We start from the raw sequence: 22,257 nt of genomic DNA, 5'->3' as shown, positions 1-22,257 counted from the left end.
TATAACAAATTTTATTGTTCTTTTAATATCAGACTCCAATTAAACTATAGGACTTCAAGTGTCTTTTCTGTGAAGCAATTTTTTGTTACATTGTATGAATACTTCCAGTTATGTTTTATGTTTACAGCTAGTGCTATTATTTAAATGTTTTGTGGTCAGCATAGGTGCAAGTGTATAAGCTACTGAATTTTAATTGTGCAACCAGGGATAGAATTGTTGTCTGTGTTCTTCATTATCTTAATTTTTTTGAAGAGTGAATGTTGGGAAGGAATTGAATGTAGAAACAAGACAATGGTGGCTTAGATGAAAATAATTTTAATCAACAAGGTGTGTAAAATAAAAATTTCTATGTGCAGCCACTGGAAGCAACATGAACAGATTCAATGCAGCTTAAACGATGCACATAACTTGTGGGTCAGTATTATGAAGGAGCAAACTATCACAGTAAGACTAACTTTATCATTTTATGGTTTTAGAACAAATATTGTGTATTGATTTTTGTTGAAATTATTGCAGGATTATGTTCAAAATTTACTTTCTGTATTGTAGAACATTTTTATTTGTATACTTTACAAACATATTTCACCAGAAGCCACATTCTTGTATATCTCGCTTGTCAAAGGAATATAGGAACATGAAGGTTCATGCAAGAAATACAAAGGTTCAGATATAATTTCTGGATTAAATCCTTCATTCACCAAATGCATTTTCTGATGCTTAAAAGTTGGTGTAATTTGCATAGCATCCTAAAAAAAAAAAAAAGAAAGAATTCAAGTAAAGTGCAATATTTCATTTCAGCCTGTATCAGTGAAAAAAGTGATGCAATTACCGATTAAAATGGATCATACAATTTTGCTATAGAATAGCTTCATTTATAAGGAGTGATGTGGTTAACAGATGCAGTGTAATCTAAATCTAAATACTCCTTTTATTTCGTATTCATCTCTCTATGAAAGCAACATTCAAGCTCTGTTTCAAAATAAGCATTCTTTAACTTTCATTAGGGCAGCTGATCACAAAATCTGTAGTTTATGAAACACATGTTGGTGGTCTGCAGAGAGCTAACTGATTTTATGGTACTGGCACTCCTCTGATTTCCAGCTGCTAAACTTCAATTAAGAAATTAAATACAAATATGTTAAATGCCTTCCTGTGTTATTTTTATGTGTAAGCTGTTGCTGTAAAAATGTTACACAATTGCCAATTCATGAACAAGTTGGTTGCACACAACAGTTAGTGTATGAGAGTGAAAGTGGTGTATAAAATAATCTCTCTTCAAAAGTTTGAGACACCCGATCTCAAGCATTGTTATTGTACATTATTTTCAACGTAGCCTAAATTTTCTTTTACTCCTCATGTTGAAATAATAAGCAGCTTTTCAGTTTATATTTGTTTTTATTCTCTTGATTTGGAATATAACTGATTTCCACTTCCCCCTGCTATTCCATATCCATAATTCTCAGATCATTTTGTCTTTGGCTTTTGAGCTAAGACTGCTAATATGTTTGCAAGTTCATTCACTTTTTTTTGGCAGCACTTATGATAGGAACCACACTTAGACCACCAAGTCATTTCACACAAGTACTGAATAGCTGCGAGGTGGTAGTAATATTCAGTCATTACCAATTGATCTTGCTTCAAATTGAATAAACAACAGGATTTTTTCCCAGTGATTATTAAAAAGTTTCAATGATTAGGATTAAAAGTTTAATAAAGACAGGTTAAATATTAACTTAAATATTTTAAATATGCATTATGAATACAGATTGTTGAGATTTTCTTTTGAAATTATCCTCTGATGTTATTTTAATAAAGTCAGATTTTTTCACATGGAAATACAGTTTTGAGAAAAACAACAACAAAACCTGAACAAAAATATAGTACTGAAATCAATCCCTGGATGCTCTCAGAAACCTCTTCCTAATGCTTTTACAAGTAGAAAATGAAATTAGCCAACCGTTGGATGAAAAAAGTGTTACCTCAGAGCCTCAGAACATCCTACCTCATTGTCCCTGTACTGCATTTCTTTTATAGTCCTCTGCTTTTCTTTTAGGGTCAAGTCAGAGAGGTTGAGAAGAACATCTTTCATTCTTCCTCTTTATCACAAAATCAATTGACCATGTTTGCAAGTTGCATTAGATAGAGCCTACTTATGAACAGGTGAAAAGATTTTCAAGATTCATTTTATCTGAAGTCCATTTTTGAGTAAGAATTTCATGATTTGTTTGTGATTCTTGATTAGGATGAACTCTTCAAAACATTTTTTTTTTTCAGAAGACTTCATTTTCTGACCATATCCACTCAGAAAAGTTTCACTTTTTTAGCTTTTATCTTATCCTCCACTAGAATGTTTTTTTTTACAGTAACATGTTTTTGATTATTTAGATTTTATTATGAAATTAGTTTTATTTCCTTTAATAAAATTTTGCAGATATTGAAATATTCATTAATTAGTACCAATAGTGTATTATATTTTACTAGTGGTTTCAGAGATGATTTTGGTAGTAAGCTCCCTTCAGTTAGCTAACAAAGCTTTAGTCAAAGAATGCGTAAAATACAAACAGGCTTAAATGGTTCCACACATACAGACACTAGAGCTCCTCATAGGTATTCTGTATTTAATAGAACTATAGAGACATGTCTGTTCCAAAAATTTTTCCCAGAGGAGAGCATTGCTGTTCTGAGGCACCACAGATACTACACTTACTGCCTTACAGTCTACACTTACTGCCTTTGAAGATGTGTTTACTTAGTACAGTAACGTCCATTGGTGAAAAAATAGCTTTCCTCAATTTTTTAAACCCTTTTCATTACAATTCTCTCTAAATGTATACATTCTCCACCTCCTCCTCCTATCCAGACTCACTCCATTACAATTCCATCCTGTTTTCAATCCAATTTGTGGCTTTCAGAAAATCTATCTATATTGATGGAGAGACAAAACTGTTAATGTTCTTCTCAACATACCATGACAGCAGAAAACTGTCTGCTATAAACTTTGTGATGTAATGTAGGGCCCCTACCCGATTTTCACAGTTCAAGCTCTCCTGTCCTGTTGCAGAAGGTTGTATTGTGGGGAGAACACAAGGGCTGCACTTTTAAACTGAGCTTTTAAATGAATTGTATTCCAGGTCTGCTTTTATACCGTACAGCATATGGGTGCATTCTAGTTCTCCGATTTTGAGATCTTCACTGTAAAGTATTTATCTTGCTGTCAGTTGCAAAGTCCTAGTTATTTCTTTGCTGCTGTGTCAGTACAAGTGGGTAATAATCACATCAAGAACAAATACTAGGAAAAAAGTTTTGAATGGATCATACCATCTGAAAATGTATTATGAAAACATGTAGACACTGTTGTCTGCAAACAACAGCCATGTGTGTCTGCTTTGTCTTCCATTAGCTAGAAGAACACACTAGCTGAAGAGTTTTGAAGCAAAATCCAACTTTGCCAAGTTATGAACTACATCTAAGATTTATAAGTACAAATGGATCTTTAAAGCAACATATACTTTTAATTCATCAAATATTTGCTTCATTTGGCTTAATGTTTTCTGAATGTTAGACCTTTTGTGTTTCACTTCTTGAAACTGTTTGTAAATCACTTTCTACTTTCCATGATTGTAGAGAACAATTTTTATGTCAGACCAAAGATAAATACAAGTAGGAAATGACTGTCTTACCATGATTCTCACAAAGCGTGGGCGGGCATAACTTGGAAGAAAATCCACAAGATGCTTATAAAGTCTTTCTCCATCAAAGGCTTGGTCAGGTTTAAGAACAACAGCTGCCATCCCTATTCTTCCTTCACAGTCTAGAGTAAAAATAAATAAATATTATGACAAATATGAGTATGTGTGAGTCTTGTATGACTTTTGAGGGGATTTAGTACTGATCTGAAAAATATTTTGATACCTTGAAATATCTGCCCTACCCTCTCAGGCATCATTCAGTATAAGTTACAAGATATTTTATTTTGTAAGACTTACTGTTACTTTCAGAGTTTCACTCAAATAAAAAATGTCACCAATCTACTTTTTATTAGTAAGTCTGTATAGCTGGGAGCTGGCTGCTAGGTTTTCTTCCTATCTTGCTCGTTTTTAATGTTGGTAACATAGAGGCCTAACGAAATGAACCACTAGTTCAATAAAAAGATGAAAGGAGTTCCAAAAAGACTAGTGCAAAAAGTAGAAATGTATGAGACCATACTTGTTTTGTATATAAAATCTAGTGGTTATATAAGTAATGATGACTATCTTCTGCTTTAGTCCATGGACAGATTAGAGACAAATAATGGAAATAGCTCTTAGAGAACTGCAAACAGCAAATGATGTACCATGTGAAAACAGAAACACAAGCCTGTTAACAAATATGTGATAAATATAGTTGCTGCTTTCTCTTAATTCAAACAGAAGTAATAATTCCAAATGGAGAAAACATTTAAATTAGAAGAAATGAGCTGCCAAGGTCAAATCTGACCAGAATGAAATAGCAGCTTTGTGATGTGGCCAAGGCATTGGATGTATAAATATGGATGTTCACTTTCCTTGAAAATTAATTTGCAGTTGTTTAATTAACATGTTTTTTAAAGTCTCCTTTGGTCATTTGTGAGACTCATGTTGATTCAGAAATAGGAAAGAATTTGTTAATACTGAAATCCAGAATAAATGGGATTCTTAAGCTCTTGAGGTTTTGATTTGATACTGTATGCTAGTTACTGTCCTGAGACAGCAGTGGTCTTTCAGAAATCCTTGTCAACTCATGTCATCTACAGCTTGTCCACTGTAGATTAAAAAGAAATATGCTTTCTAACTTAAATTACAGATTTATTTGTGTCCAACTGAATAACGCCATCTCTCATAAATCAGCATGCTGGCATTTAGTAGCCACCTGCTGAACAGCCATTCAGATTATGGCCTGTTTTCTGTTTACTTTTCATACATCCTCTTTCTTTGAATCCATTGAGTCTCCTGTTTCTTAATGTTAAATAGTAGCTGGTATCTTGATTGCTTCTTCTTTACGTGCATAGTGCATAGTTTCTTTTACCATTATACTTTGTTTGCCTTCTTCCAAAGGAAGCACAGAGCAGTTATTCAACACCACAAGAAAGTTTGCCTTCTTTAAACTGTTCATTCTTATGATGCATATTCTGAGCTTTTCTATGTCATCTTGTAATTTAGTTACCCACAGATTTTCCACATGGTATTGCACATCTTATGAAACACCATATGGCATTGGGAACATTATTCCATTTATGAGAAAATATGAATCTTCTAGGACTACTACTTACAAGATAGTGACAAGTGTTTTCAGACGTCATCTTTTAATATGCTCCCTGTTTTAGCATTTTTCAGATGAAAGGATGTAGTCTAAGAGAAGTCTTAGTTTGTGGTTTATAATTTTGTAATTCTTACATCTTTATTACAAGTTTTAAATAATCCCAAAGTTTCTGCTATTCACTACAAATTTTCAGCCTGTCATCTTTACTAAATACAGCATTTTACTTTTACTCAAATTTCAAAACACTGTAGGGATGCTTGAATTGCTGAGTTGATATGACTGATTTCCTTATATATAAGTTTGCATTCTGTTGTAAGCAAAGAAAAGACTGAGTATAAAATTACTATTTTCATTTTGTTATTCTCAAATTACAAGGAGTGTCTTACTTTTAATGTTTACACCGTAAACATTAGCTTCTTGAATGAAGTCCATCATACCGATAACTTCAGCAACTTCTACAGTGGCAACATTTTCTCCTTTCCACCTGTTGAAAATATTTTTAAAAAAAGATAGATTTTAGCTAACAAGATTTTTCTATACATGGCTATATGTGATGGAGCCCTACTTTTATTGTTGACTATTGTTATTCTTGGCTGAAGAATGCAGACAGATAAAACCTTTTCTGATTTAGAGCCTTCTCTTCTGAAACCTCAACCTTAGAAGAAAAGGAAGTGCCATTTGGCTCAAATTTTAAAAATTCTACTTCTTGGGTGTGAACTTTGGTGAATTTTGAATGAGATACTTAAGGTTTCTGTTAAAACAAAATTCATTGGGTTAAAGTCTGATCTGTGTCATCTGGTTCTGCATATATGTGATTTCTTTCAAGCTTACTGGATTTACTGTTAACTCTATACCACACCTGAAAGTGTCTCCCACTCGGTCAGTGAAGTAGAGGAAGCCATTCCCATCCATCACTAGGAGATCTCCTGTATTAAAATACACATCTCCTTTCACAAACACGTTATGTAGGAGTTTCTTCTCAGAGGCCTCATTGTTTCCAACATATCCAGAAAATGGGGCTTCCTCGTTAACTAGGGTAACTAGAAGACCAGGTTCACCTGCAAGCCATGAAAGGGTGACGGAAAAAACATATTAACAGTGAGCTATTTAGAGCATAAATTGTTATATTAAAAATCTTTTTGAAAGCCACATCTGCTCTACTCATTTTTACATTTCCGTAACTATTTCCTGAACAGCAGAAATAGGTGCGTGGAAGAAGGTACATAATATGGCTTCCTTCAGTGCAAATCTAACTCTAAGGAAGAGCTTTGTGGTGTACAGTGCCCAAGGAAAGGAAAACTATTCTGTCATTTGAAAATGATGTTGGTAGTCAAACAGTACTGATGGGGGCAAAAGACAGTGCTTGACTTTCTTGTGCTTTATCTTTTTCCCGAGGATAGGGTTTCTAGAGCTCTGTGCAGTATGCTGTTGTGGAAAACACACATCGTAAACCATGGTGGGACATTTGATGGTGTGCCTAGGCCTCAAAACATCACAGAGTTCTTAAAGTCTGCAACATTTCCCTACTGGGCAACAATCCTTGCTGCTGTGTAAGTCCCATTTATACCAAGGGCAAAGCTCCCATTGCTTTACTGGGATTGGCTTGGAATATCCTTTTTAATGCATTTTTATTGTTCTGTATCTATGATAGGTACTGGCTTACTTCCCAGCCTGCTTCTGTGTTTAAAACACATTTCCAGCTTCTATAGATTGTTATTGTTTTTCCTTCAACGGATGTATGGAGATGCTTTCAAACAAATAGTTTTCTTCAGAGCTGTATAGCTGCCTCATAGCCTCATACTTAGTTCTCAATATTGGTTTGAATTCTAGACGTGGAAAGTGAAATGAAAGCTCATGAAAATTCAAAAGAAGAACTTAAGATGGGAGGGGAGGGGAGGGGATGGAGGGGAGGGGAGGGGAGGGGAGGGGAGGGGATTAGAGGAGAGGGGAGGAGACTCGAGGAGAGGAGAGGAGAGGAGAGGAGAGGAGAGGAGAGGAGAGGAGAAAGAGGAGAGAGAGGAGAGGAGAGGCGGGAGAGGAGAGGAGCGGAGGAGAGGAGAGGAAGAGAGGAGAGGAGAGGCGGGAGAGGAGAGGAGGGAGAGGAGAGGAGAGGAGGAGAGGAGAGGAGGGGGAGGAGAGGAGAGGAGAAGAGAAGAAGAAGAGAAGAAGAAGAAGAGAAGAAGGAAGAGAGAGAAAGAGAAGAGAAGAGAAAGGAAAGAAGAGAAGAGAAGTGGAGAAAGAGAAGAGAAGAGAAGAGAAGAGAGAGAGAAGAGAGAGAGAGAAAGAGAAGAGAAGAGAAGAGAGAAAAAAGAGAAGAAAGAGAAGAGAAGAGAAAAAAGAGAAGAAAAAAAAAGTAAAGTAAAAGAAAAGAAAAGAAAAGAAAAGAAAAGAAAAGAAAAGAAAAGAAAAGAAAAGAAAAGAAAAGAAAAGAAAAGAAAAGAAAACATTGCTTGATTTAGTTATCAACAACTAATGTATTATCAGAAATAATTAATAATTGATATTTTGGTTACCAATATTACTTTGTTACATTAAAGTCTGATATTAGCATCACAAGTATTAATAACTTAGCTCAGCTGTACAAAATTATTTTTTACTTCTGGAATTTTACCTCAATGATAGTCGAATCTACATATCAAAGCTAGTGATGTGAAAGACCTTTTTCCCAGAACTACTGACTTTGGCACACAAGGATTCTTGCATGTGTACACAGGCACACAGATATTTAATGTGACTATAGTAATACGCACTGCTATGTCTTATGTGTGAACCAGTTTTCAGGATTTTTCTAAAAAAAAAAAAGCGTATTCTCAACTGCAAGGAAATACCTTTGGCTTGGGAGCTTCAAATATTTGGGTGGTAGTGTCCCATTCTAAGTAAGAGTTTGGAGACGCTATGCAACTCTAGGTACAAAATAGCTGAATCTGCTCTGGTGACTTAATATAAAAATATGAAAAATGTCATCCAGATTTTGAAATGATATTGCTCTTCCTCAGAACTTAGAGGTATTAGAAAGCATCTGTAAATAACAGGTCTCACAAAACATCTAGGAATTACTGTGTCCATTCTATTTGGGAAGAAACAACAACAATAACAATACAACACTAAGAAATCCCATTTGTTCAAGAATATGAAAAAGTTTTTGCAGCTGAGAATAAAAACTTCCTGAGCCCAAAATATTATTTTCTTATATTATTGCGTATTTGGATATTTAGATATATTGTCAATATTTGAATATTGTATTTTGTACATTATCTACAGGTCCCTATTTGAATCTGTTTATAATATATTTTTCCCTGTTTCATTTTCAAGCTCAAAGTATAGATCAAGAATCTATTGCACAAAGAGCACAGAATTAGTCCCTGGCCCCTAAAACCACCATCTAAATTCAGTTATCTGATAATTAATATATAACAGATAATTCTCCTTACCTATTCGTGCTTTCTTACACCTTCCATGTTCGTCCTTCATAAGTTCTTCTTTTGAGATATCATATTTCAACAACTCAAAAGAATGTAGGAACTAAATAAAATAATAATAATAATGATAATAATAATAATAATAATAATAATAAAAAGTGCATATACATGCTTAAAAACCTCACTGTCTTACTTCTGTCTTACTTTATTCTTGGTCAGATAAAAATGTAATAAAACAGATAAAAATTAATAGGTAGTACTCGATTACATTTGAGAGATTTGGAACAGCCTGAAATATACCGAAATATACTGACAGTATTCTGAGAAGCTGTTATCAGAAAGTGTTCATATCATGGCAAGAAATATTAAGAATACAGATGAGATATTTTTCTATTTTGATGATAAAAAATCCATTATTTTAGAGTATGGTCTGATTCAAACAATTTATATAAATTAAAATAACACAGTGCTTTTGATCAGTTTGTTGATTTTGCTTTAAACCTACCATCAACTTCTAAGTAAGAACTTAACATTACTGAAATGAAAATAAAGAAGACTCTCTGACAAAAAATCCAAATTAAATTTACAGGCATCTCAAAAATTACTTCGGCCAGATCAAACTGGAAATTTACAGGTCAATAGTTTGATTTAGACTTTCCCGCCTTCGTTCCCTGTCCACACAGTTAAGATTGCTAAAAGATCAAAAGCATTGCAGAGTTATTATTATGGCCATGGGAAGGCATTTTCAGCGTCTCAGATTAAAAGCAGAAATCATTTGGAAATCATTAATTTCTTTTTGATGTTAACTGATCTGAATCTTTAGTACCATTTGAACAGTATTTTATTGTAGTATAATATTCATGATTCACAAAAAGTCTGTACAAGTAGGAAAAGCATTTGAGACTGCTGTGGTATTTTTATGAGTGAAAGATGTGTATCTCCAGTCAGAGTTCCAACAGTAGTCGTGTATAAATTCATATTTCAGGTAGTTTGATATTTTTATTTTCTAGTTGCTAGGCTTTTATTTGTTTGCTTGCTTGCTTAACTTACTTCAGAGAAGAAAGTGTGATGCTGCCTTTAATGACTGAAAAAGCAGTCATTAAATTTGTGTGGGTTTGCTCTAGAACATGTATCTCCTGATTTATACCAAAAGTCAAATCAAAACTAATTTCTGATTCATTACTTAATATGTGTGGGCTTTGAGGATGATAAACTCCAGTGAACACTGTTTTTAATCATTCCTATGGACATGTGCTTCTATATAGTCTGTTTTGTTTAGTTTAGTTTTGTTTTGCTTTATTTAATTCTGGGGGAAAAAATGGCAGCTTTGGCCAACTTTTTTGTGTATTTATTACAGGTTACAACATATGTACGGAGAACAGAGTCAAGTAAGGGAGTAAAAATAAGATTTCCATTTCCACGAATCAAACTTTGGACTGTAGTAAGCAGTTTCTTCCTTGTACATTCTTCTGCCTTTGACCTGCTCTTTTTTTTTTTTGGCTTGGCTGACAAATTGGTTGATTGGTTGACTTGTGTACATTTACCTTTGAGAAGATGCCAGCACGTCCCACAGCTCCTATCTTATTTGTATAGTTAAAGAAACCAACATTTCCTTCTGTGGATCCATAGAATTCAAATATTTTAATTGGGCCAAACCTCATCAGGAATTCTTTCCAGACAGCAGGTCTTATACCATTTCCTAGAGCAATGTGTACTTTGTGAACTCTGTCCCCTTCTTTCTGTGAACAGCAAAAAAGAAACATTCTGCAGCTGAGAAAGGGGATTTTAAATACCTCTAGAGATCTATAATTTTCTACAGAAGATGAAAAATACCACTTTGACTAAAATACTTCAAAGGAAGATATTAGTTCTGTAAAAATAGAACAGAAAAACATCAGAATTAGTTTGCCTGAGGTTGAAGGACTTTCATAAGGCAAGAACTTTATTTTTGTAGTTCACCTTTGTTTTTTTCACTAAGAAATACAGTGCTTGTGTGACTGAGCACTGGAACAGGTTGCACAAACAGCTTGTGGAGACTCCCTCCTTGGAAATCTGAAAAAGTCATCTGGACATCATGCTGGACAATCTTACAAGGTTTCCCTACTTGAGCAGGGGGTTTTGACCAGGTGACCTCCAGAGGTCCCTTCCAACATTATCTATTCTGTGATTCTGTGAAATTCAGTAACTGATGTGTATACTACAAAGTTTAAAAGACTCATTTTATCTTGAAAAAAGTATTATTATTTTTTTAGTATGTTCAATATCACATTGGATCACACGGAAATTCTTTTCTGAAACAACTGCATTGCTAACATCCTACCTTAGAAAAAAACTATGACACATTATGGTTGATTCTACACATGAAAGGCTCAACATAAACCAGCAGTGTGCACTTGCAGCCCAGAAGACCAATTCTGTCCTGGGCTGCATCAAAAAGGGCGTGACCAACAGGTCAAGGGAGGTGACTATCCCGCTCTACTCTGCGAGTGAGGGCCCACTTTGAGTACTGCCTCAGGTTTGGGGCACCCAGCATAAGAAAGATGTAGATGTGTTAGAGTGAGTCCAGAAGAGGGCCACAAGGATGATCAGAGGGCTGGATCACCTCTCCTGTGAAGACAGACTGAGAGAGCTGGGGATGTTCAGCCTGGAGAAGAGAAGGCTCCAGGGAAACTTCATTGTGGCCTTTCAGTACTTAAAGGGGGCTAAAAAAAAAGGGTGGAGGAGGACTCTTTACTTGGCTAAATAATGATAGGACAAGGGGGAATGGTCTTAAACTAAAAGAGGATAGATTTAGATTAGACATTAAGAGGACATTCTTCATTGTGAAGGTAGTGAGGAACTGGAACAGGTTGCCCACAGTAGTTGTGGATGTCCCATCCCTGGAGGTGTTCAAGGCCAGGTTGAGTGGGGTCTTGGCCAACCTGATCTAGTGGGTGGCATCACTGCCTATGGCAGGGGGGTTGGAGTTAGATGACCTTCAAGGTCCCTTATAACCCAAGCCATTCTATGATTCTATGATGTTACTTGGTATTAAATTTAACAAGTCTGTCATGTTGCCTAAGGAACCTGGAAAAGTAACATAATGACTTTAATCTCCTTAACTGACCTCATATAATTGGGTGCAGTTTTAATCTTAAAATCAAATTCAGAAAAGCTGGTAATCAAACTTGGAGCCAAAAGTAATTCTTACCTTGTCATGGTTACATGTCAGTTACGTCATTATTGTGAAATATTCAGATGTTTTCTGCATTGGACCAGACTGCTCAGCTATCTATATATGATATACTTGACTGTAGTCAAGTATCTGCCTATGAAAAAGTCCTCACTTTTTCTGGATATATAGGTAGGATTGAGTGATTAATCTACTGCTATGACTGAACAACAATAGAAAGTAAAAAGACCAAATTATTTCAGGTCCACAACAACGGTTTCCTCAGGCCAAATAAATGTATTTTTTTTTCCATTTTTGGTGTGATTTGAAACTTATAAAATTGTAATAATAAAATTGATTTCTAAATAACAGAGTTGATTTCAAAATGGAAAGCTGAAATAGTCTAACTAACTAGAATTACACTGAAATATTTTAAATGACTCGAAGTGTTTTAATGTTTTTGCCTAATATTGAGATAAAATTGTTTTGTGAACTCTGGGTTAACGGATGATTTAATTTGATCCAGCACTGCATGTCTGACAGACAAATAATATGTATTTTGTCACGATATGATCAGCGGTAGTGCAGACTAGACTCCACTTTTTAGGACAGGAGTGGAAACTTCCCTGCTTCTGTTTAAGTAGCTCCGCTTTCTTTTGTCATTGTAAAGGTAAACCTGTAAGGACAGCATGGCACATGATGTGATCAAACTCCGTTATGAACAAGTTGGTGGGCTGGTTGGGAGAACTACTTTATATCTAACATTGTATCTTCTTTAACACTTCATCTTCAGAGGAAAATAATGCTGTTTTGTTGCTTTTGTTTGGTTGTTCTTTTTTCTGTATGTATGTGCGTTTTTGGTTTTGGTTTGGTTTGGTTTGGTTTTCAAATAGCTGGTGTGACTGACTCTAAGACTTGAAGTAAATTTTAGAATGTTCAGAGATTACAAGGCTAAGAGGAACTATTATGCTGGTTTCATCTTCACATTATTTCAAATTTTAAAATATATTTGAAGTTTTGTAATTCTCTTTAAAAACACTCCTTGGCACATAGTCTGTTTTGTTTGTTGCCTCGTATGGGGTACCATGTTTAAAATGTATTTTTTCTCATAGGTACATGGATGCTGTATCAGCTTCCTATAGACATGTTCCAGTCAGAGCTGGGTTCTAGTTGCAGGGTCCTCATCTAGGTAGCCCTAATTCTGGGCAACACCAAGACTGCTTTGGTCTGGCATGCCACAGCACGAAGAGTTTAGGTGAAACATATCTGCCTGACTTATTGGCATAAGCAGGTTTCTTTCACTGTGGAAGAATCTGTGTGATGCACAATAGATTATAGGTAGTACACTTTGGTAAGATAACTGATCTTAACAGGTCTCTGTATCTACACTGATCCATTTCTGTTGACATCCTGAACTTCCTTAACAGCTGGACCACTGTTCAGTTTTTCCCTCTTTTTACCAGTTGCCAGTTAAACATCTATATCCTCTCTGTTAAATTCTTGTTATTGAGCCAAGTGAAGGAAGTTCTTCCTGCCTTTTCATGCAGGAGAGACCTTTACGCAACTAGTTTTGTCTAGTTAATTATTCCTTTGTTTTTTGATCCATGGACTACTGACATAATGTTTGTACAGGCTTGAGGTCTGGCCAACAGCTTTTGTAGCTTGTTCCCTCCGATGCCTTTTTGACTTTGACCTCTCTCCTACATCCAGACCACACAATAATAATTCTCTGTTCAAATCAGCACATGAATTCTCTCAGATGTTGCTTCATTGCTAGTTCTTGTGCCAATCTCTGGGCAATGAAGTTGGAGAGCATTTTTTAACCTTTTGTTGTACATGATGTTTTCTGTGGTAGGTAGGAATCTTTGTCACCTCCCTTCAGTAACTTCCTAACTCCCAAGTATAAAATTAAGAAAATTAACCAATCTTAGGCACTTTCCACCATCACCTAGAAACAAGCATTGCAACATAATAAATATTTTCATGCTTACATGCTTGCTTTTCTGCTGCTGCTCTGCACAGTGACATCATACTTTTTTTCCTAAATCTAATCATGATTTAGCTCCATGCCATTCAGACTATTGTTGAAGGGGCAAGCAAGATTTTGCACCACACTAATAACCATATGCCTTTTACAAGGATGATTCTATGATCATATTCGGAGCTATGGAGCAAAAGGTGTACTTGGAGCAACTCACCAGGAAAAAATAAATAAATGAAATAAATAAAATAAAATAATTAAAATAAGCACATCCAAAGCCATGCAAAAATGAATTATCAGCTACTAAGTACTGGGTAGAGTAGCCTTCTCTTAATAAGTAATTAGTTTGGAACAGAGCAGTGCAAGTGGTTAATCATTTGATCTAGTTCACACTCTTTTGATCACCAAGTCTGATAAAGCATCTCCTGCTTATACCTTTTCCTTACTGATCTGCCACTTGCCTATCACTCAGATAACAAACCAACAAACTTGGTTTTACAGAAAAATTAATGCTAGTTTGTAGGAATAACTGTCCCATCCTGCCAGGCTCATACCTACATAACTCCAGTAAATGTACTCATACATACTTCAGTGCTATTGTAGAGCTACAAACAACATAAGGTCCAAAACTTGTATCCACTATCAAACATTAAGAACATTATACCATTGAGAAATGAATAAATCTATATCACCTAGAAAATACAGATTTACTTGTAAAGGAGAACTTACACTGGGCTGGTTACAAAGGTAACGACAGAGTTCCCCAATGTACAAAAACATTGTCACATTGTATTTTCTACAGTCATTCCAAAACTGGCTTGCAGAAAATTTCTTCTTCAAAACACAAGTTGCTCCTAGGTGATGAAAACAGATAAGAAAATTCAAAATAGCCCTTAAAATCTATCTTTCCTTCTATTACTACTGTTAAAGACAAGTTATCATTTCTTAATGATAAATTCATCTATTTAAATAAATTGTAAGTTATTTCCAGCAAGTTCTTTCTTTTAAATGTGACTAGTACAATGGAGCCTTGCTTCTCGTATTTCTCAGTAATATCTAAAAACCTACAGTATAAGAAGCAGTAGAATAGAAACTTTCAGTCATCTCCAGTTATTAGGAATAGGCCCAAGCCTAACCATTTTGTTTAAGTCAAGATGGTTACTGGTGTAAACCTGAAAAGAGAGAGCTTACAATGGGAGAGAAGGTAGCTTGCAGTCGTCTTTGTTTGTGCTGGCAGGGAAACTATCTCAGAGCCTTTATTATTTCTGTCTTGCTCCCCTTCTGTGTTTCATGTCAACTCATCACCCTCAATTTGTTTTTGCATCCCTAAAGTTGCTTCATGCTTTCCAGTCCAAATGACATTCCAGTCCAAATGACAGTTCTCATGTCTCCCACACTGTTCCTTTTCTGTAGTTGTTTCTAAATGTTGTCAGCTAGGAATTTCCCAATTTCCTTGTTTCTGTCCTTTTCAAAATGTGTTTTTGCCTAAGTCCTACTTGTCCCACATAAAGTTTCCCAGTGCCTTTCAAGTTCCAAACTCCTTCTAGTCTGCTTTTTCCTACCTCCCCAATTCCTCCTTGACCCAGGTACCCCCTCTCTTGCAAGAGATGAAGCTCTCAGAGCTCTTCAGCCTCACTCATCTCAAAGCCTGTCTTGTCATTCAAAACCCAGTCTGAATGGCTCACCTAAGAAAACTGTTATTCTACTTTTTCTCTCCCACGACAAATCAAAGCTTCAAACCTTTTAGTATACTACTTCTCCCAATCCCTTCATGTTTCTGTTAGGCAGCAGCTGTCTGTTATCTGTTGCTGCAACCCATCACACCTGCCCATGCTGTCCCTGAAGAAGTAAAGCACTGAAATGGCTTTAAAAGAGCTCAGATGTATAATTACCACAGGGGAATTAAAAAAAAAAAAAAAAAAAAAAAAAAAAAAAAAAAAAGGCAAGACTCTGAGGACAAGAAAGGAGGCCACACCTGAAAAAAATTTGGTTGCTAGCCCTGTCTATAAAACTCCAAGAAGACTATTATCAGAGTCAAAAGCGGAGACTCAGACTTTTCAGACTTTTGGTGTAGGATACCATGTAATTTCAGGTTAAACTTACAGAACGCATGGAGTCATTTCAGCAATATATACAATTCAAGTCATGTAACGTTGGATCTATGTAACAGTTGGTGTCTACTCCAAGCTTCAAAACTACAAATAGATCTTGTTTTCCCACTGAGGAAGGTGATAAAAATGAGAAGGTAACAAAAGTCTATTGGGACATATAATGTTGGAGTTACTCATCAAATGGAGTTACTCACCAAATGATAAGATGTTACAGCATTCTTAACTTAATGAAACTTCACTTGAAGGTAAATATTACCTAATTCAATGCATCCACCAATGCCAAGAAGAGATGCACTGATGTGGTACAAAGGAAGAGTGAGATACATAATATCCTGAGAAGTTGCTCCACACTGAATAAATGCTAAACAGGCAGATAGGGCTCTTAGATGAGTGATGATAGCAGCTTTTGGAAAACCTGCCGAAGGGAGAAAAGCAAATAATTATAAATATAGTGTTTGCATTAATAATTTTGCTGCAAACATAGAATTAAGTTTGGAATATATTGGGAGAGTTGTCTTTTCTTCTTAGTCTTTGTCTGTCCTGTCTTTCAGTCTTCACTTCATATCTCCTTAGCCTCTCAGCTTGTCTAAGACTATTTGATCCTGTTTGATCCTGTCCTCTTCTTGACCTGGGGAGGAAAGTCCATACCTGTCACAGACCAGTGGAGACCAACTGTGTACGCAGTGTTCCCTTGACACAAAGAAAGAAATGAAAAGGTTCTGAAGAGTCCTTGTGTCTTGTATCCTCAGCTTCTATTTGCAGTAAGAGTAACTTTTATTATGAACTTGTTTGGCTTGACTAGAGGAAGGATTCTTCTTTCCTTCCCGGTGATGGAAACTGAAACTTCACTAGTCAGGTCAGTCACAGAGGAAAAGTTTCCTCACAAAGCTTAAGCACTTGTGGTGGCTGTATTTCTTTCTAGTCCGGACTTGTGAAATTCTGTTACTATGAACTGACAGCAGCTGTTAGAGACTGACTTTACTGCCCTTCCTGTTAAGAAATAAAGTTCAGGCATGGAACATCTATATGAAAGTTCACTAACTAGTATTATGTCATTGTTATGCCAAAGTAAAAATGGCCTAAAGTGTACGACACTTTTAACTAAACAAATTCCTCCATATCTTGACTGCAAAATTCAAGTTCTGTCTTTTTGTATGCCTGTCTTGCTTCTAAATTATACCAAATGAAGTTTTTGAAGCTGCAATTGTACGTTGTTGTACACATTCTCACCTGTACTTCCTGATGTGAAAATACACATGGCTGTGCATCTTCCGTTATTGACAGCTCTAAGGTGAGACGGAACAGGGTGATCAGGGACCTTGTCTAGCTTGTCCAAGATAGTGCCAACATGCTGGAAAGGAGAACTGGTGCTCATCAGCCAGACATTAACATTGTTTTCCAAGAGATGAAAGATAAACTCAGTCTCTATTGATCCCAAACAATCTGTCAAGTTAAATAAATAAATAAACAAACACCACTGTTATTAAAATAATTGCAACTATAGCCCTGATTGTCTGCACTGGAATTATCTACCCAGCCACCATGTACTGTCAGCCACAGGACAGCTCAAACTATCAGACAGGGAAAAAAATAATCACGATGTTTAATTAAAACTAATAATATAAAAATAATGATGATATTTATGCTTAATTTATGTGGCTTTAGTTGTAATAAAAAAGAAAAAAACAAAAAAACAAAAAAACAAAAACAAAACAAAACAACAACAAAAAAACCCTGATCTTTATGGCATTAAAATAAAGGATTTAATTTAGTCAGTATGTTACAACATTTGCACATTTTAAAGCTTTCAAAGCATAATACTGAGACCTCACAGGTTCACATATGTGAATTATGGAAGTATTGCCAACTTGTATTCAGGATGGGAAAAGAGCAGTAGAAATATTAAATAAATTGCCCAGTATTACATAATATGCCAGTTAGAGGGCCAAAATTAAATTTATGCTAAACTGTTTGCTTTAAGCAATGCTACCTTTGGACCACTACTGGACCTCTCCTTTGAAGCAGTTCTAAAGTGACTACACATTTGTATATATGGATTTTAAGTATAAAGAAAATGTCAGCCTTCCAGTAGTCAGTATAGTTGTATCTATGTAAGCCAATAAAGAGAAATAGAAATGCTGCTGAAGTACATCTCCCAGCTGTTCACTTGCTCATGAGTAACTGCTCATGCTGTTACATTCTCCAGTACATTGTCCAGTAGTTGGAGTTTCAGTTTTAAGCCTTTTATTATACTAATTAATTCCACATATGTTGGTGTTTATACATTTTAAATTCAAACAAGCCTTACCCTTTCCCTTCATTTTTAACCAAATTATGTGTATGTATATACACATGTACTTATGGAGGTGAGCTGAGGGGCAGGCGCTGAGCTCTGCTGTCTGGGGACAGCGACAGGACCCAAGGGAACAGCATGGAGCTGGGACAGGGGAGAGTCAGGCTGGGTGTTAGGAAAAGGTTCTTCACCAAGAAGGTGGTTGGACACTGGGACAGGTTCCCCAAGGAAGTGGTCACGGCACTGAGCCTCTTGGAGTTCAGGAAGCATTTGGACAGTGCTCTCAGACTTATTGTCTGATCTTTGGATGGTCCTGTGTATAGCCAGGAGAAGGGACTGGAGTTCCTTCCAAATCAGGGTATTCTATGATTCTGCTTCTATATGGTTCTGTATATGAAGTGCTTTCAGCTTTGAACTGTTCTGATTATCTATTTCTGATAGAAAGCCAAACACAGTAGAAAGTAGTAAACCAAATACAATGCAGGACTTACCTTCTCCTATCACCACTGCTTTTGCTGCACATATATTACAACAGTGCAGGAGAGATCTGGATCGGACATTGAAGTTGAGGAAAGCCACCACACAGCCCAGTTTTGCCAGTCCAAACCACACATGAATGAAGTCAGGTCCATTACCCATCAGCAGGGCCACAGTATCACCTTTTTTCAGAGCCCCATAGTGTAGGAAGACCTGCGCTACCCTGTTACTCCTCCTGTCCACATCCTCGTAGGTATGCACATTCCCTTCATAGATGAGGAATGGCTTGTGGGGTATCTTTCCCACTCTATGCATGAAAAGATCAATTACTGACAGAATTCCATTTTTTGCCCGTTTCTTTATCATTGATTTTAACCTCTTCCGCTTCAAGAAGAAGACCAGATCCTCCCAGAAATATGGGAAAAAAATCTTCATAGAGACAAACAGTGCCAGTATTCCTCCAGTAACTGTTGAAAGCCACATGCATGCCATGCTGGGGTGAAAATAATAGATTAGTTATGCTAGAGATATAAAATATAATACATTAATATAATTAATAAGGAGTTTTAGGAAGACAGACAATGCAAGATAATAAACTAATTACATTCCCATCAAATAATTTGACAACTCTTTAAAATACTGTATTGGAGTTCACTAAAAACAAACAAACAAAAAAACCAAACCAAACCAAACCAAACCAAACCAAAACAAAACAAAACAAAAAACAAACAAACAAACAAACAAACAAACAAAAAAAAAAAAAACAAGAAAAAGGGAGATTGTGCAGTTTAGAGAGACATTCTAAACTGAAGAAGAGTGAAAGAGTTCATTCAGAGTGGAAAAAAAAGGAACAACACATTTTTTATAATGTGGCCAGGACGACAGTAGAACAAGAAAGACATTGACAATTAAATACGAGATGGAAATTTAGAAATATTAAAAATATATGAAGAACATACAAAAAAAAGATATATGTAGGGAAAAATATCGACAATTTTTCTTAATCTGGAGTCAAAATTCTGTCTACAGTATTTATTATACCACAGCAAATCCTAAAAGAGTAATAATCAAAAAGTTAAATCTCGTAGTATCACATTTATATTATTAACCTTGATTAAGTATCCTGCATCTGTAAGATGCACCGAATATTTGTTATTGCATCAGGTGTTTTTTTAGCTCCAGTGGAATTTGAGACCATCATGTAGTTCTGCACAGACAGTAGGTTTGAATAGTCTTGAAGAGAATGTGAACAAGCACAAATTTCAAGTAATACGTTGTGAAATTTCTGCATCTTCTACAATAGTCAAATTTCACCTCAGAGTTTTCTGGCATTGGTGATTAATAGCTGTGTATTATTTATATCGTGTTCGTTACTTAAAGTAGTACCCAGAAGTCTCAAACAAAACCACGAAACATTGTTACAAAAACACATGCGAAGAATTGAAAAAACACTTATAGCATAATTGTTATTAACATATTTCAGGTAACCATTGCCATATTTTGAATTGACCTTAGAGGAAATGGAGGCTTTTGAACAATCATGCAAAATCCTTGCATTTTTAAAACATGTTAAAACTGACCAGTCATGTTTTTAAAGTTTGCAGGTTAACTACAAATCTTTACATGATAATCTAGGATTGAGGAACACATCAACAGTCTGTGAGGCTTTTCTAAACTATATAGCCTCTACTTTGTAGTTCAGAATTTTTTTTAACAACAAGCTGTACTTTTGATATGTTCATCAAGCTTGTTTACACTTTTTACAATAGTCACACTCCCCTGTATAGTTTACTACCTTGTATAATTTACTATCTTGTATAATTTACTACCTTGTAGATTTTTTAGCAGCAAGCAGGAAAGCAGGATCTTGTATGTACTACAAAGTATATGCAACATTATATGGGATAAAAAAAAAAAAAAAAAAGCAGATTAAAAATGAAAGCCTTGTTACATTCATTGTGTACAAATGCATAAAAGAAGTTAAAGTATGCAATGCATTTGGTATTTTTGTTTGTTTGATCTTTGTCTTATTATATGTCAAGGTCTTTTGTCAGACTAAGATATATGTGCTTAAAATCTGACTTTTTCATCTCTCCTTTGCATTCTTTTTTCCAAGTTTCAAACAACAGGATTTTGCATGCTCTCAGATATTTGCCATGAAATCTTGGAAACAGCACTTAAAACACTAGCTTGAAATAACCAAAATAACCAGCCTTGTATTAATTAATGGGTGATTTGGTATTTCTAGTTTTCATTTATATGACTAAACTCATTTTATATCCTCCCCCCCCCCCCCCCCCCCCCCAATTGTTACTGTAACAAAAACTGGTTTTTGGCCCTTCTCAGTGTGAAATTCAATCCTCTCTTATAAAAAGGGATAACAAAACGACAGACCTGCCACTACAGCCAGAACTAGACACAGCTACTACATGTGCACAGACCAATGACCACATACAAAGTAGCTCTTACAGGCAGGGGACACACAAACAAACAAAACACCAGCACAGGAAACAGTCAAAGAGCTGGAAAAAAACAATCCAGAAATGTTCTGATAGCAGCTTTGTTCCAAACCCAGGGGAACAAAAACAGTTTTGTATGTTGGCCCTGATGTAAACTTTGTGTCCTTGTTCTCTAAGATATCTTAGGTATCTGAGATATCTGGTAGAAATACTGTTTTGAACAGTTGCTACAAAGCCTCTATTATTATTGTTATTGTTATTGTTATTATTATTAAATTATTTTAATCAATACTTTGCTGCAAATTAAATCGGAATTGAATTCAAGAAAATTGGTCACCAGACTCACATTACTTCTTTTTGTGTGTGTGTTTTAGACTAATAAATTGTAGCAATACGGAGTTTTGTTTACTTACTCTCTCTCTGCTTTATTCCTGTTTGTTTATTTTAAACTTCCACTGCAGTCACAAGGGTTTAAAACACTTCTTTTTAATAAAACTGAGATCTTAATTATGTCATAATACATTGAGTTTGAAGGAAAACACAAAAGACTGAGAAAGTAGTCAATGGTATTGAAGCATATAATTAACTGTTTTTCAATATCTAGGCAACCATATTGATAATGACAAACAACAAATGGAAAAGTTTTCAAATACAGTGAATCCAACCTTTCACAATGAATACAAATACTCTCTTTTCCAAGGAATTGGTCTGCTTTCTCAGTAAAACAACATGTTACCTTTCTAAAAGCAATGCAATCAATAGGCAACAAAAGTTAAGTTTATAAGCTCATTGGACTGTTTGATTAGTAAGAAAAAATTAAGATGTTTATCTGAATGAGGCAAGGGGGCAAAAAGCCAACCTCAAAAAAGTGTAATGCAAGCAAATAAAGGAATGAGACTGGTCTGACTTCAGATGCATGCTGTGAGCATTGTTTCATGTAAATAATAAATAACATAGAAAAGAAATGCAAACACCAGAATTTAGCTAAGTTTACAACCACCCAGCATGTGAAGGTCAGTAATGTTAACAAACAAATATTTTCTTACCACCTCTTTGATTTTATAGTACTCCTCCTGGACACCTCAGGTC

General features: G+C 35.5%; 1 protein-coding gene across 1 annotated transcript; it reads right to left on the bottom strand.

The window, feature by feature from the left end:
• Positions 1-569: 569 nt before the first annotated feature.
• On the bottom strand, positions 570-19,201 carry LOC121062877 (long-chain fatty acid transport protein 6-like). Its single transcript, XM_040543163.1, has 10 exons — positions 18,724-19,201; positions 17,170-17,382; positions 16,196-16,354; positions 14,558-14,682; positions 10,241-10,435; positions 8,709-8,799; positions 6,137-6,335; positions 5,664-5,761; positions 3,681-3,811; positions 570-746 (listed from the first exon to the last, which is right to left on the bottom strand). The coding sequence occupies exons 1-10, from the start codon at positions 19,199-19,201 to the stop codon at positions 570-572; spliced, it is 1,866 nt and encodes a 621-aa protein (XP_040399097.1).
• Between the last annotated feature and the right edge of the window lie 3,056 nt (positions 19,202-22,257).

The sequence above is a fragment of the Cygnus olor genome (assembly GCF_009769625.2).
Source record: "Cygnus olor isolate bCygOlo1 chromosome Z unlocalized genomic scaffold, bCygOlo1.pri.v2 SUPER_ZK, whole genome shotgun sequence".
NCBI lineage: Eukaryota > Metazoa > Chordata > Aves > Anseriformes > Anatidae > Cygnus > Cygnus olor.
Note: the sequence above shows the minus strand (reverse complement) of the source record. Positions and strands in the feature narration are given on the sequence as shown.

Bases quoted from the DNA above. Each gene is read 5' to 3' on its own strand.
- LOC121062877 (XM_040543163.1), bottom strand. From the start codon at position 19,201: ATGGCATGCATGTGGCTTTCAACAGTTACTGGAGGAATACTGGCACTG. The intron at 17,383-18,723 runs GTAAGTCCTGCA...TTAACTTGACAG, and splicing joins AGCAGTGGTGATAGGAGAAG to ATTGTTTGGGATCAATAGAG. The intron at 5,762-6,136 runs GTGTGGTATAGA...TATTTTCAACAG, and splicing joins CGAGTGGGAGACACTTTCAG to GTGGAAAGGAGAAAATGTTG.